General features: G+C 41.5%; 2 protein-coding genes across 2 annotated transcripts; one reads left to right on the forward strand and one right to left on the reverse strand.

Moving 5' to 3' along the window:
* Positions 1–3,471: 3,471 nt before the first annotated feature.
* On the reverse strand, positions 3,472–4,427 carry LOC145112996 (uncharacterized). Its single transcript, XM_079049107.1, has one exon. The coding sequence runs from the start codon at positions 4,357–4,359 to the stop codon at positions 3,778–3,780; it is 582 nt and encodes a 193-aa protein (XP_078905233.1). The 5' UTR covers positions 4,360–4,427; the 3' UTR covers positions 3,472–3,777.
* Positions 4,428–5,557: 1,130 nt separating this feature from the next.
* Positions 5,558–6,082, forward strand: LOC145112308 (uncharacterized). Its single transcript, XM_079048484.1, has one exon. It carries the CDS (start codon positions 5,558–5,560, stop codon positions 6,080–6,082), a length of 525 nt encoding a protein of 174 aa, XP_078904610.1.
* The last annotated feature ends 9,824 nt before the right edge of the window (positions 6,083–15,906 follow it).

Raw genomic sequence — 15,906 nt, forward strand, 5'->3', positions numbered from 1 at the left:
ACAAAGCAAGAAATAATAAAAAAATGAACCAGAAGATGAGGAGGAAGCACGGTAAGCACCTAGGGCTGATTTGGGTTCGATCTTAGTTCAGGTCTAAAATACAAATAAGGACAAACTAATCACTGAATTGAAGTTATGATTTTTAGTTGAAAAAACAGTAAATTATCCTTCAAAAAAGACATAACGCCTATAACTATAAGCCAATGGATAAAGAAAAATACATTAATGTAAGTTCCACTCAAGCATAAAATCAAACAGGTAGTGTGCAATTATGTAAAACACATAAACTTTATATAATTCCATGAATAAACACAAATATTTCAGATATGGTATAAAAATCAAACGATACACATGACATTAGCTACTGAGAAGATATTGAAATCAAACAATAGCCATATAACAAACCTTAAAGGAAATCAAACACTTTCAGAAAGGGCAATACAAAGTTGAATATCAGCTGTGGAGTAGAAAAAATATTACATGAGAAGGTTTAAGAAGCTGATAGAACATCACACAACCAAAATACCGAAGACGTACACTAAAATAACATGTACACCTTCAGATTGAGTTTTGATTGCTTAGCAGGCTTGAATTTGAATCGAAAATAATAAACTGGGTCCATAAATCGATTCAAGAAAGACACAAGACTAGGGCAGATAAACCTTATGGATTAAACTGTGTTGGTCAAATCGGAAACAACTGGGAAGCATTCTTTGATGATTCACTTCAACACCTTACGATCCCGTCTTCGAATTGTTAGTGGGATTTAGGGCAAGAATGGAGATCGAACAAAGAGCTGGCAGAAGGAGAGCGAAGCGGTCGTTTTATCATTGTGTTGAACGGTAAAATCAATCGTTCCTCCCCAATCCACGCTTCGCCGGAGCATGGACGAACCCTAGATAGAAAGACGTAGGTGGTGGTGTATGGTCCGACGATGACTCCATCTGAAACATCTATCAACGATTTTTGACTGCACGAAGAAGAACAGTTAATATGAACACCAATAACAGATTTAAACAAAATCATCATAAATTCTTTGGATTTCTATAAAAAAGGTTTGAAAATAACCAAATTGCTTCCACTTCCATGAGTTCTAATCGACACCACACCACCGCATACCGACTACCTTCCAGCGATGTAAAGCCAATCGAAACTGGAGAAGAAGAAAAGGGGAGCAATGGAGCAAAAATCGAAAGATAGAAAGGAAGTGGATCTTTTTATCTTTTTGATCGTATGATGATAAGGCGGTGAAAAACTTGTATATACCCGAACTAAGGCGGTGGAAGTTGTGGTAGGTGGAAACAACCCAGCTCGGTAAAAAGAAAACCAAGCCAGTGGAGTTTATTTAACCCGAGGAACAGTACCTATGGTTGGGTACTGTTTATTAGAGTAAATAAAAATAATAAGAGTAAATAAAAAACTTGTATATACCTGAACAGTACCCATGGTTGTCCTTTAATTAGTATATATATAATGTTAATATATATATATATATATATATATATATATATATATATATAATATATATATATATAACAAAATAAAGATAATAAGAGTAAATAAAAAACTTATAATAATATGTAAAGACTTTTATTAATCATAATTAAATTATAATTAAAAATCATAACACAATTAAAAACAATAATTTATTTTTTTTTGGTAAAATATTTTTTTGTATTTTACTACGGAAGTATATTCCGTAACTAATTGACTACAAAATATTCTGTAGCCACATAGCTACAGATTTAGAAATTTAGATTTTGTAGTTATTTTGCAAATTCAAAAACAACTTAAATACACAAATAACAACGATTAACATTTTCGTTACAAGTTCAGTTGTAGATTAGCTATAGATTTTTATTGTGTAGCAAATTTTCGTCACAAAGTAGCTACAAATTTCTAGAATGTAGCCAACTAGCTACATATTTTTATTCCGTAACCGATTTTGTAGCCAACCAACTATGAAAATGGATTACGTAACAAGTTCCGTAGCAAACTAACTAGAACCAACAACCATGTAGTATATTTCATAGTAAAATATCTACAAATTTTGGTTTTGTAGCAACAATTCAAGATTTAGCTACGGAAATGCAACTCCGTAGCTATTTCCGTAGAAAAATAGCTACAGCCAGCCATTTTGTAGCATATTCCGTAGTATAATATCTACAGATTTTGATTACGTAGTAACTTTTTGTAGTTATTCCTAGTTTAGCTACGAAATGTAACTCTGTAGCCATTTCCGTAGCAAAATAGCTACGAAAAGCCATTTTTTAGCACATTCCGTAATAGAATAGCTACAGATTTCAATTCTGTAGCAAGTTTTCTTAGCTATTTAGGATTTTTCTTGTAGTGGTCTCAAACTAAAATTTTGTGATGATTTGGCTATTTTCTTCATGTAATATACATTTTATCGGTTTCATTGCTGACTTAGACACCTAGTCATTAAATTAGCTGATAAGATGAATACAATGGGTTATATAATGCTACATTTACTGTAAGATTTGATATCCATCTCGTCGGCTCATTTATGACTATGTATCTAGGTCAGCAATGAAACCAATAAAATGTGTGTTTTCAGGAAAAAAGGGCAGAAAATGAGTTGATGTCTCATGAGATGGATATATTGGGTTACATAAGATTAGATAGACAATTTGATATTTCTTATAAACGTAAAAAATAACGTAGTTGTTGCTAGTTTATGTAATTATTGCAGTCTTTGTTGGATGCATTTTATGTTCCAAAAGAATATACAATAAATCAGGATGTCAAGTTTTATGCTAAACATAGCATTATATAACTCAACATATCCATCTCATCATCTCATTTAATGACTAGGCGTCCGGGTTAGCAATGAAACCAGTAAAATGTATGTTACATAGAGAAAATGACCAAATCATCACTAAATTTTAGTTTAGGATTTATTCGTAAATTAGGATAAAATAATGACACTTTAATGAAACAGGTAAGTAATGAAACCGGTAAACCGGGAAAAAGGGGTCAAATCGCCATTTTTACCGGTAATTCATGCTTTTTCGTAAACAAAAATTAGTTTGGATCTTTTTCGTAAATTAGGGTAAAATTTTAGGACTTTTCTGGAGATTTCCCGCAACAAAAAGGGCAAAGTCAAGGACGATATTGAGACAATTGCAAAACATGAAATAGATTTGCAAATTTGAGTAAAATAAGAAGAAAATTTGCGATGTTATCTTGTCTTTTATATTCTTTGAGTTGCATATATTAGCAAAATTAACAATCATTCTGAAGGGAAAAAAACATTTTGCATGACATTGGTTTATGATTAAATTATTCTTTAAAGCTTTTAGTTGCCTTTAAAAAAACGTACGTAAGCATGAAGGTAAAAATTATTTAAATACATATTTTCGAAGATACTTGCCTAATTTAGTGTTAAACCAATTTTTTCATCAACAGAAATCCACTATAAAAATATAATGACTACTGTTAGTAAACAAATGACAAAGTTAACATTATGATGTATAATTATATTAACTTCTATCCAAACTAGAAGCAAATGAGAAATAATATAACGATATTTACAATGGTTGATTTGGCCTCTGAGTACGTATATGAGATCCATAACCTAAGTTAGCAACTAGAACTGAAGAAAAGTTCCAAATAATTTGAGTATACATTAAGATAGATTTAAACCACGTAACTTTATTCGACTACAAGTCGAAAAAGGAACTAGTGCAAAGATCGAGAACCCTATAATTTTTATTCTTCTAATTATACTTTGATCATAACATATAATTCTTCTCCTTACCAATTATAAGATCCACTCTGTCTAAACCCCAAATGTTCATCACCACCATCGTTAGCTGTGGTACTTCCACCATCCTCCACCGTCATCGTGAAATACTGTTGGCTTTGTGGTTGCCGGAACTGCACGTTATAGCCATCATTAGGACGCAGCGCAACCCCCGGGCTACTTGATCGAATCCCATCAGTGAAACTATATGTATTATTGTTGTAAGTGTTCAACAACTGATGAGAAGAAGTAACGGATGACTCGTTTGATAGATATGGAGTGGAAGTTACATCGCCGCCGGTGTTGCCACCACCAGTGAAGCGTTGGACCATGGCACGAAAGTTGGTGGCGTCGGTGTTGAGTAAGGTGGTCGGAGTTCTCCTTGAAGCTCTTGATCGTCTTCGACTATTTGTGGGTCTTGTTACCTTGCTGAGCTGATTAGAGACACCGGTGTTGTTGCTGGTGGTGGTGGTGTTGGTGACCACCGTCGCATCAGTGGCGGCGTCACCGGACGAGCTTTGTACTGTTGTAGGTTGGTTGTTTTCGTAGAATTGAAGCCATTGATTGTTGGAACTTGACATGGTTCCGCTCATATCATCAAAGGAAAGCGAAGAAAGAGAGAGGGAGCATAAAAAAGGATTGAAATTGTGGATATGATTTCGATGATTTGAAAAGAATATAATGAGATGGATATTTGGTCGTTGGTCAAATTATGGACTTTTCCTAGTAAGGGGAGGTCGTGCCACGTGGGTTTCGATGTCGGAAGTGGAGTAGACTTTGGGATGTTAGAGCGGGATGTTCTGGATGCTGGTTAAAGGCATTTACACCCAAGAGAGGTTCTTGGAAACAACCATCTAAAGGCATAATTGTTGACTTGTTCGTACCTCGTTATATGTTTATACTTTCCCCAACTAATCTAACGTCTTGTTTTGGAGTTCATTTTAGGAGTTGAAAGTTAAAAACTATCAAGAAAAATATGTTTTTCTGTTTCTTTTATTAAGGATAGAAGGCGAAGGTATAGAAATGGAGTGGAGTCCGCAAGAAGGAAAGTGATTCGTACACAACAATTTTTTACCATACACAATAGTTTATGCATTATTGAGTTGTACAGTACAACATTTTAAAACACCAATTGTTATGGATGGAGAAAAATTGTTGTATACAAATCATCTCCCATGAAAGAAAATTAAGAAAGCATCAAACGTGTTTTTCAAAGATTTATTTAATTAAGGGGTGGAAGGGGAATGCAGGGGCAGAACACGTCCGTTACAACTTGGGGGCCCGAATGAAAACTTCAAAATATACGTAAAGAAACGATCCATTATTTACGAGTATTTCCAAAAAAAAAAATTATGATATTTTGTAATCATCTTCCAATTGAGATGAGATGCAAGAGGTAAACGTGGTTTTAGTACATTACAAAAATGCACAACAACCCTTAGACAATTGGCATACGGCATAGCAGCAGATACGTCAGATGAGTATCTGAAAATGTCTGAGAGGACTGGGCGAGAATGTGCTTATCTTTTTTGTGAGTATGTCATAGAGCTTTATGGTGACATATATTTGTGACATCCAACTAGAAATGATATCGAATAGTTGTATGTCACACATGAAGCTAAACATGGCTTACCAGGAATGTTTGGCAGCATTGATTGTACACATTGGGAGTGGGCAAATTGTCCCAATGCATGGCGAGGTCAATTCACACGAGGTGATCATGGCGTGCCGACTATTATACTAGAGGTCGTTGCTTCACATGACCTATGGTCTTGGCATACATTCTTCGGTATGGCGGGGTCAAACAACGACCTGAATGTGCTTGGAGCCTCTCTGATATTTAATGATATTTTGCAGGGTAAAGCACCAAACATGTCGTTCGTTGTGAATGAACATCAATATAATTATGGGTATTACCTTGGTGATGTGATATATCCAGAGTACGCTACGTTTGTCAAGTCGTACTCATTTCCGGCCGATGAAAAACGAAAATTGTTCAAGTTAGCACAAGAATCGACAAGGAAGGATGTGGAACGGGCGTTTGGGGTCCTCAAACAAAAGTGGCACATTATCAAACATCCGGCACGGTCATGGGATAGGGCAAAATTGACGAAGGTGTTGACTGCTTGTGTTATTTTACATAACATGATAATAGAAGAAGAGGGTAGGGCTATTTGTATTTATAATCCAGAAGATATTCTTAACCCACCTGCAGTAATACAAGTCGGCAGCCCTGCATACTTCACACTACTTTTGGAAATACAAAACTGTGAAACACATCACAATTTACGTTATGATTTGACTGAGCATATATGACAGAGACAATTCCAGCAACACGATGGCAATTGACGAAGATGGGGATGACGACGAGGAGGACGACGAGTAATATTTTCTATGTTTTTTAGTAATTTAGGTTTTAAATGATAATGTTTTTTTAAGTAATGTAGATTTTAAATTTCTGTTGTTTAAATTAATGTAAAATGTTTTTAATTAGTATTTATGTTTTTATTGTTGTTTAATAATTATTTTTTAAATTATTCTAATGTAAAAAAAATAAAAAAATAAAAAGAAAAAATGATGTGGAGTGGTGACCATTTCCAAGAGTTAGTGGGTTGGTAGTGGAGCTGACATGGCGATGAGGTGACATCACTTTTTCGATAGGTTGAATGTGACCATACCCCTTAGCCTTAGAGTAGATTTATCACTAATTATAAATGTGATGGGGTCACATTATTATATCTCATCAACACAAACAATTGTTTAAAATTGGTATACTAATCATTCTACATTGTTATATCCTTATTTTTTTTATTTAAACAAAAATACATTTTTTAATTATTTAAAATATAGAGAGACTTGTTGAGAGTCAGAGAGAGAGAGAAAGTTCGTCCTCCCCACCACAAACTACCAAGCACTACCGACCACCAACCATCGGGGTGGTTTTCATGATTAGTGGTTGTTGCCAAACGGACCACGGAGGTGTCCGTTATATGTATTTTAGATAGCGTAAATGTAACATCCCAAAATTTAAGACCAAAAATTTCGTTTTGATTAATTAAAAACCGCTTAATAAATTTTGCTCAATCATTTAATAGCATTCTTAATAAAACAATTATCAGAGTTTTAAATCCCAAAGATCATCTAGTGCGGAAAACATGGTGTGATACGCTGTGATCGCCCCGAGATCCTTCCTTGGAAAAACGTTAGTACCTGAAACAAATAGTTGAAGGCCATAAACACGAAACTTACTGAGTTCCCCAGATACCACATACCATACATATCAACTGATCCATACATGCCATACATAACCATGAGCCATACATATATCATACCAAATAAAATACTATGTGCCAAAACATAGTCTTGCCATTATGCCACGGGCCGCCACGCGGTTTTTCTTGCCAAGCCGGGGGCCACTCCCTGGGTCTTACAGACAAGTGCCAAGGGCCACCCCCTGGTCTTCCATACAAGCATCACAAAGACAACTAGCATACATACTACTCTACTTGGCTAATCAACATACAATGTGCCAGGAGCCACCCCCTGGTCTTTCATACAAATAGCATACAGTGTGCCAGGAGCCACCTCCTGGTCTTTCATACATATTGCCTAGGGCTAACCCCAAGGTCTTCCTACCATACATAATAGCATACTGTGTGCCAGGAGCCTCCTCCTTGTATTTCATGCATAATGCCTAGGGCTAACGCCCGTGTGTTCTTACCATACATAAACTAAATGTGCCGGCATTGTGGCCGTAGACCCATACAAACAGTGAGGAGACTCACCTTGCACCGTTGAAGCTCTTGCTGATACCCTCCCGCCTGTTATCTGGCAACTCGCCGAACCGCTGCTCCCCTAGCTCACCGAGCTACTAATACCAACATAACACTTAGTCCCAAAGATGCCCTCCAGAAGTCAAACTAAGTCACCTCTAGTCAAAGTCAAAGTCAACGGTCAAAGTCAACCTCCAGTTGACATGACTCGCCGAGTTGGTCTACAAACTCGTCGAGTCCATACTCCTCTAACCCAAACCAACCCCCGACTCTACTTGTCGAGTCTAGCAAGAACTCGACGGGGTCTCCTTCAATCATACCATCGGGACTATCTTCATCCGACTCGCCGAGTTCATCCTTAAACTCGTCGAGTTCATCTCCCTCATAAGAATGTGTCCAATCTATGACTCGCCGAGTTGTAAGAACAACTCGTCGAGTCCATCTTCAAAGATTGGGAGATTGCCTTGGACTCGCCGAGTTCCTCCTTGAACTCGTCGAGTACGATGAAATTCGTGTCCACCATGGACCCAGACTGGCTGAGCCCTTACCAACTCAACTCATACCCTTAACAAAAGGGTTTTAGGGCAAGAAAATGGCCTGACTCGCCGAGTCCCACAAGTGACTCGCCGAGTCCCTCTATGTCCAACTCTATTCAGATGATTTCAGTCAAGCACAAGGCATCCAGGACCTAGATCTAACCTTCTAGGGTCGAAATAAAACGCAAAGCCTCTGCCTTTACATCCATGCATGGCCCTTTTTGCTCAAAAGGCCATAACAACCTCTCAAACCTTGCATGGAGAGTTCTAATGGCATAAAGCTTGCACCTTTATGCTATAACAGCCCTTAATGGTGCTAGATCTGAAAACACAAGCCCTTGGGATGTCCATTCCTCTCATGCTAGGGTTCTTGGACCAAAAACCCCCGAAAGGTGAGAAAGAAGAGATCTATGAAACCACAAGGCAAGATAGAAACTTGATTACCAGAAAATAATGAAGATGAAACAAACTTCTTGGATCTACCACCTTCTCCTTGAACCTCTAACCTTCTTCTTCTTCCTCTAGTCTCCAAGAACACTCTAAATCCTTCAATAATGACTCACACACTCAAAGAGAACACTAGGGTTTCGTGGGTTAGGCTCTGGGCAATGGAGGCTACAAATGAGGCCGATAGAATGAGAATGAGATGCTTAAATAGGTTACCATGTCCCGAAATTAGGGTTTCCCAACCCAGACCAGACTCGCCGAGTCAGTCCCCCGACTCGTCGAGTCGGCTACTTAATCCGCGATACGGAACTCCCTACTACTCGTCGAGTTCCTCCCTGGACTCGACGAGTAGACCTCTTGACTTGGGGTTTTTCCTTCCTTTCAAGGTCTTCTGAATTCGGGGTGTTACAACTCTCCCCCACTTAAACTAGACTTCGTCCTCGAAGTCCGCCACGGTCAACTACCTTAAAATCCCCTTACAGCTTTACCACTAATTATGCACTTCGCCCGTTCGGTTCAATCCTTGGAAATATCATCTTCAGAACAATCCGATTATTACTACCCTCGAGTACAACGCTCTTACCCAACCGCTAACCCTACCGGTACTTCCCGAGCACCCACACTTGACGTACAAGGGGTTCACCCTTTTACCTTGCGCTGGCAATGGCCTCCCCAAGGACACTCGCCCTAAGCACAAACCTCTCCTATCTTCATCAAGACCAACATTTTGCTGAAACTGCAATCCCGGCCACTCCCAGTGCCGGCCATCACGTCATTACTCTCTGAATAATTCCATTTACTATGTTCTAAAGCTGAAAACTCCTGCCCAACGGGTGTATCAGATAATCCTTCGAGTAGCAGATCCCTCTATACTACGGTTGAGACTCAAACGAGGGCTACACAACATAGCCAAATCATTTACTCTGCGATCATTTGATCCCGCGATGAGCATCTTAGCATTTCCCGACCAACTCACTGCTTTATGCACAAAATCTCTTATCATCATTCCTGTCTGAAGTCCTGCTGACTCCCGTCCGAAAATCTTGCTGCCTATTGTCCTTTTTCCGGATGAACCGTGGCCACATTGGTCTCAACTGTTCTGCCATTACCTGGGTTACCGGACTCCAACCGATCACTTAACCCAAGCTCCAACCCCCAGTCGCTTCCAGCGACTTCCGAAGAATCTTCGGATATCAAAGGTTTTTCTATCCACACTACCACACATAGCTCCATTCTTCCTGGTGGTTTTCACGATCATACTGTCTGACCCCTCCTGGCCAGCATAATCTGCCACAAAGGTCGAATGATACTCGAACCGTTATGGTCTTATATCACACCTTGTCTCCAACGACCTATAACTTTCCGAATCCGATCACACTAGGGCCTTCTTACCTTTGCACGACTGCCCCGCTGTATCTTAGCCCTCTGAAGGAACCCGTGAGCGAATCACGCAGCTGCCATATTCTTACCTCCGAACTGGGGTCGACGAATGCTACGAGCCACCTCGCAGTCTCACGCTCCCAAATAAACCGACCTCTAATGATTGCTATGGGCCACCCCGTAGTCTTACTATACCAATATACTAACGGCTAACTGACGAGTGCTACGGGCCACTCCGCAGTCTTACAATACCAATGCTACGGTCCACCCCGCAGTCTTACTATACTAATGCTACGAGTCACACCACAGTCTAACTATACTAATATACGAATGCTACGGGCCACACCGTAGTCTTACAACGTCCTTACACTATCTGCCAACTAATGAACGCTACGGGCCACCCCATAGTATGACAATACTCCTACATTCCCTGCTAACCATTGCTACGGGCCACCCCCGTAGTGTTACGACATTTCTCCTGCTATCCGGCCTCTGGCGAATGCTACGGCTAACCCGCAGTCTTCAACACTTCCCACGCTGACCGGCTACTAGTGAGTGCTACGGCTATCCCACAGTCTTATATCACTTTCCTTACTACTCAACTGCTGACCATGGTCTTTCGATGCCTACTAATCCGAACTCACTCCAAGGTCGAGCATACATGTACTATCTATTATCCCAAGCTGAACTCATGTCCTAATTGAAATCCCCATCCTGATTTCTTAAGACCTGCTATCAAACATTACGAGAGCGAGACCTCTACGTTGGCAAGTTTTCCAAACTTCCAACTCATACTACCCTCACTCCATACAGCTGCTCGGGGCTGTCGTGCTTCCTGGCATGAATGCGAAACTTATCCCAATTTCAAAACCGCTTCTGCTTCTGAATCCCTGGGCGATTCTCCCCCACTTAGATTCGACTAAATCCTTAAAATATGCGTGACTTGCAGGATCCTCGTTCCTTTCTTCCTTACACGATAGGCATGCTAACTACCCACGCCTCAACCTTGCTAGCGATTCGACACTAGCCCCCTCAAATACCGTACGATTACCGAATACTAGATGAAAACTTTCTACATCCCCAATACTAATAATCCCCTGAGCTCAAACTGACGTCCTTAAGGTCCGAATAACTAATGCTTAGAGCAACCTCTTCAGTGATAGATCACTTCCCTTGATGCTTCCAAAAGCCATCCCAAACACCAAGACTAAAACCACCGAATCCTGACGATGGTGAATGACCACATCATGGACCCTGACCACGGACTCTGACCACGGACCCTCACGTAATACCCCTGAACCGATTTCGGTTATAACCGAGATAACACTGGACACTTCGAACCAGAAGTGAGAAGTGACCCTACACCAGCTACTAATAATTTATGGTATGCAATTGGCATATGACAATTCCGAAAATACAATCCGAATATAAGCGGAGAGATAACTCATACATACTATCACCTGAGACCGAGGTAAGAATAGTCATAATGCATATAGAATCGAAAATAGCCATTGATACATACCTGCAACATTCCCTGCTCTAATCCGGATCCCCCTCGTCTGTCACTGCAAGGCCCTACCCTTTCGCCCATCCGTAATCCTCAAGGTAGTCGGGGCAGACGCACTCCCTGCTCCTCCCCTCATTGCCGGGCAGTCGACCTTCTTGTGGCCCACCTGATTGCAGTGAAAACATAACGGGCTTGCCCCCTGAGGGCAGTCCCTACTGACATGACCATCACTTCCACACTTGTAGCAGCCTGAACCCCTGGAACGACAAACTCCCTCGTGCAGTTTCTCGCACGTGCTGCACTGACTTCGGCCCTGCCGACCTACCAAACGCTGATCTGAAGTCTTGGGTCTCTTCCCGGGACCCTCCAAAGTATACATCTGATCTGACCTCCTCTTCGCAATGTGCTCCAAATCAATATCCCTCTCCCGTGCCCTGGCAATCATAGAGTCCAAGGTCGGGCATGCTGAAAAGCTGACAGGCTCCCGAATATCAGCTCTCAACATATCATGGTAGCGGGTTCTCTGGATCTCCTCATCCCCCGCATACTGAGGCACCAATAAGGCCCTCTCCCGGAACTTGGCGGTAATCTCCGCCACCGTCTCCGTCTTCTGTCTCATGTCTAGGGACTCCCTGGCCAGCTGCTGAAGCTCCACAGCCGGTGCAAACTCCGCCCTAAACCTGGTCACAAAGTCCGACCAGGTCATAGCCTCAATGGCTGAGGCTCCCAAGAAATCACCAACTGACTCCCACCAGTCTCTAGCTCTGTCCCTCAAGCATCCTACAGCAAATCGAACCTTCGAATCCTCAGGACAGAAGCTCGTCAACTGTGCGGACTCAATGTATGCAATCCATCTCCTGGCAACAATGGGGTTCTTCACCCCGTGGTCGTTTGGCGCGCTACTCCCCCTAAAGTCCTTGAAGGACAGTGTGCACGATCCTGACTGGCTGGATGCCATGTCACTCCGAAACGCTCTGAGGCGATCCTCCATCAGCTCAATAATCCCTTCCTTGATTGACCCAAAAATCATGGGGGTCGACTCAAGGATGCCTCTCGTGATCTCAGACGTGATGAACTCACGTAGTCCCTCATCCACTGGCTCGGAACCTGCACCCGAACCTGATCCTGAACCGGATCCTCACCCTCCTGCTCCGTGTCGCGTAATCATCACCATTCTGAAACGAAACACATAATTGCCAAGGTCATACGTAACCTCAGAAGGTCTCACATACTACAAGTTTCCTGGTTCTATCTCGGCCCTCCTTGACTCGAGTACGGATCCTCTGCTTTCAGTAGTACAGGCCCATACTACCTTCCACATATATCCGTACTTTCCTCAATGATTGCTTCGACTTCACCAAGTCCCTTCTACTTCTGTTGCACTTTGCCGCTCTCCTCCTAGGCTTTCCTAGGTTCCCAAACTACCCAGTCCTCAGCTGCTGAGAGACTCTTCATGATGCCAATTTACCACTACATGAATACCATCACATGTGGCGAGGCTCAGATAATCCTTCGAGTAAAAGACCCATCCCTACAACGGTTAGACTCAAACGAGAGCTGTGCAGTAGGGTCAAATCCAGCACTCTGAGATTATTCAACCCTGATCACATGTGACTTAACGTATTCATCTAGGAGTTAACTCCCATTACTCGAAATCCCACAAAGCACAAAGCAAGCAGCATTCAGACAATGGAAAATCTAACCAACATATTCCAATCAAGCTATCCTCTACTCAAGAGTCTATACATGCAATTCAAGGGCTCATACAATCAGGCATAACCTAAACAGGCCATCCTACTACCGGCTGATCAGTCCTAGCATGCAATTCTACAAATTCACATAAGCATACGAAGGCATATCAGATATCAAACATGTATTGGTATTTTGGGAACCACTTACTTGAGCTCGGTCCATTGCACGCATCACACACCTTGTTTTTTCAAAGTTCTTTTCTCTTTTCAAATACTTTTCAAGTTCCTTTTGGAAATTTTCATTTCAAGTCCTCAGTTTGAGTCCAGACACACCCGAGAGTGTGCCCGAATCCCTCAAACCAAGGCTCTAATACCAACTTGTAACATCCCAAAATTTAAGACCAAAAATTTCGTTTTGATTAATTAAAAACCGCTTAATAAATTTTGGTCAATCATTTAATAGCATTCTTAATAAAACAATTATTAGAGTTTTAAATCCCAAAGATCATCTAGTGCGGAAAACATGGTGTGATAGGCTGCGATCGCCCCGAGCTCCTTCCTTGGAAAAACGTTAGTACCTGAAACAAATAGCTGAAGGCCATAAGCACGAAGCTTAGTGAGTTCCCCAGATACCACATACCATACATATAAACTGATCCATACATGCCATACATAACTATGAGCCATACATATATGATACCAAATAAAATGCTATGTGCCAAAACATAGTCTTGCCATTATGCCACGAGACGCCACATGGTCTTTCTTGCCAAGCCGGGGGCCACTCCCTGGGTCTTACAAACAAGTGCCAAGGGCCACCCCTTGGTCTTCCATACAAGCATCACAAAGACAACTAGCATACATACTACTATACTTGGCTAATCAGCATACAGTGTGCCAGGAGCCACCCCCTGGTCTTTCATACAAATATCATACAGTGTGCCAGGAGCCACCTCCTTGTCTTTCATACATATTGCCTAGGGCTAACCCCCAGGTCTTCCTACCATACATAATAGCATACTGTGTGCCAGGAGCCTCCTCCTGGTCTTTCATGCATAATGCCTAGGGCTAACGCCCGGGTCTTCCTACCATACATAAACTAAATGGGCCGACATTGTGGCCCTAGACCCATACAAAACAGTGAGGAGACTCACCTTGCACCGTTGAGGCTCTTGCTGATACCCTCCTGCCTTCTATCTGGCAACTCCCCGAACCGTTACTCCCCTAGCTCCCCGAGCTACTAATACCAACATAACACTTAGTCCCAAAGATGCCCTCCAGAAGTCAAACTAAGTCACCTCTGGTCAAAGTCAAAGTCAACCTCCAGTTGACCTGACTCGACGAGTTGGTCTACCAACTCGTCGAGTCCATACTCCTCTAACCCAAACCAACCCCCGACTCTACTCATCGAGTCTAGCAAGAACTCGACGGGTTCTCCTTCAATCATACCATCGGGACTATCTTCATCCGACTTGCCGAGTTCATCCCTGAACTCGTCGAGTTCATCTCCCTCATAATAATGTGTCCAGTCTATGACTCGCCGGGTTGTAAGAACAACTCGTCGAGTCTATCTTCAAAGATTGGGAGATTGCCTTGGACTCGCCGAGTTCCTCCTTGAACTCATTGAGTACGATGAACTTCGTGTCCACCATGGACCCAGACTGGCTGAGCCCTTACCAACTCAACTCATACCCTTAACAGAAGGGTTTTAGGGCAAGAAAATGGCCTGACTAGTCGAGTCCCACAAGTGACTCGCTGAGTCCCTCTATGTCCAACTCTATTTAGACGATTTCAGTCAAGAACAAGGCATCCAGGACCTAGATCTAACCTTCTAAGGTTGAAATAAAATGCAAAGCCTCTGCCTTTACATCCATGCATGACCCTTTTTGCTCAAAAGGCCATAACAACCTCTCAAACCTTGCATGGAGAGTTCTAATGGCATAAAGCTTGCACCTTTATGCCATAACAGCCCTTAATGGTGCTAGATCTGAAAACACAAGCCCTTGGGACGTCCATTCCTCTCATGCTAGGGTTCTTGGACCAAAAACTCCCCAAAGGTGACAAAGAAGAGATCTATGAAACCACAAGGCAAGATAGAAACTTGATTACCAGAAAATGATGAAGATGAAACAAACTTCCTGGATCTACCACCTTCTCCTTGAACCTCTAACCTCCTTCTTCTTCCTCTACTCTCCAAGAACACTCTAAATCCTTCAATAATGACTCACACACTCAAAGAGAACACTAGGGTTTCGTGGGTTAGGCTCTGGGCAATGGAGGCTACAAATGAGGCTGATAGAATGAGAATGAGATGCTTAAATAGGGTACCAACTCCCGAAATTAGGGTTTCCCAACCCAGACCAGACTCGTCGATTCAGTCCCCCAATGCGTCGAGTCGGCTACTTAGTCCGCGATACTTGTTGGAAATTCAATGGTTATTAATTTTCTTTTTGCAATAAATAGTATTTTTTTCATAATATAATATTGATTCTCGTGTCTCGAATATAATTAGTACAATATATAAACGACGGGTTAGACCATGAATATAACAATGGAGCTGATTCGTACACAATAATTTTCTCCATAACTACATAACAATTTATATTTAAAATGTTATATTGTACAACCCTATAATTTATAAATTATTGTGTGACAACCCGAAATTTTTTGCCTTGTAAAGTCAGTACAATCAACCTTAAGTCAGACTCGCTCCTGCTATCTTTTAGCATTGTTTCAAGTCTGTTTGAGCGTTCTAAGCCTAGTACATCCAAGAAGCGGGTGTTAGGAAGTATCTGCTTGAGTCCAT

This window comes from Lactuca virosa, chromosome 5 (assembly GCF_052849685.1).
Source record: "Lactuca virosa cultivar CGN04683 chromosome 5, Lactuca_virosa_CGN04683_v6, whole genome shotgun sequence".
NCBI lineage: Eukaryota > Viridiplantae > Streptophyta > Magnoliopsida > Asterales > Asteraceae > Lactuca > Lactuca virosa.

What these genes read in the sequence shown, in the direction of transcription:
- LOC145112996 (XM_079049107.1), bottom strand. Translation starts at nt 4,359, where the DNA reads ATGAGCGGAACCATGTCAAGTTCCAACAATCAATGGCTTCAATTCTAC.
- LOC145112308 (XM_079048484.1), top strand. Translation starts at nt 5,558, where the DNA reads ATGGCGGGGTCAAACAACGACCTGAATGTGCTTGGAGCCTCTCTGATA.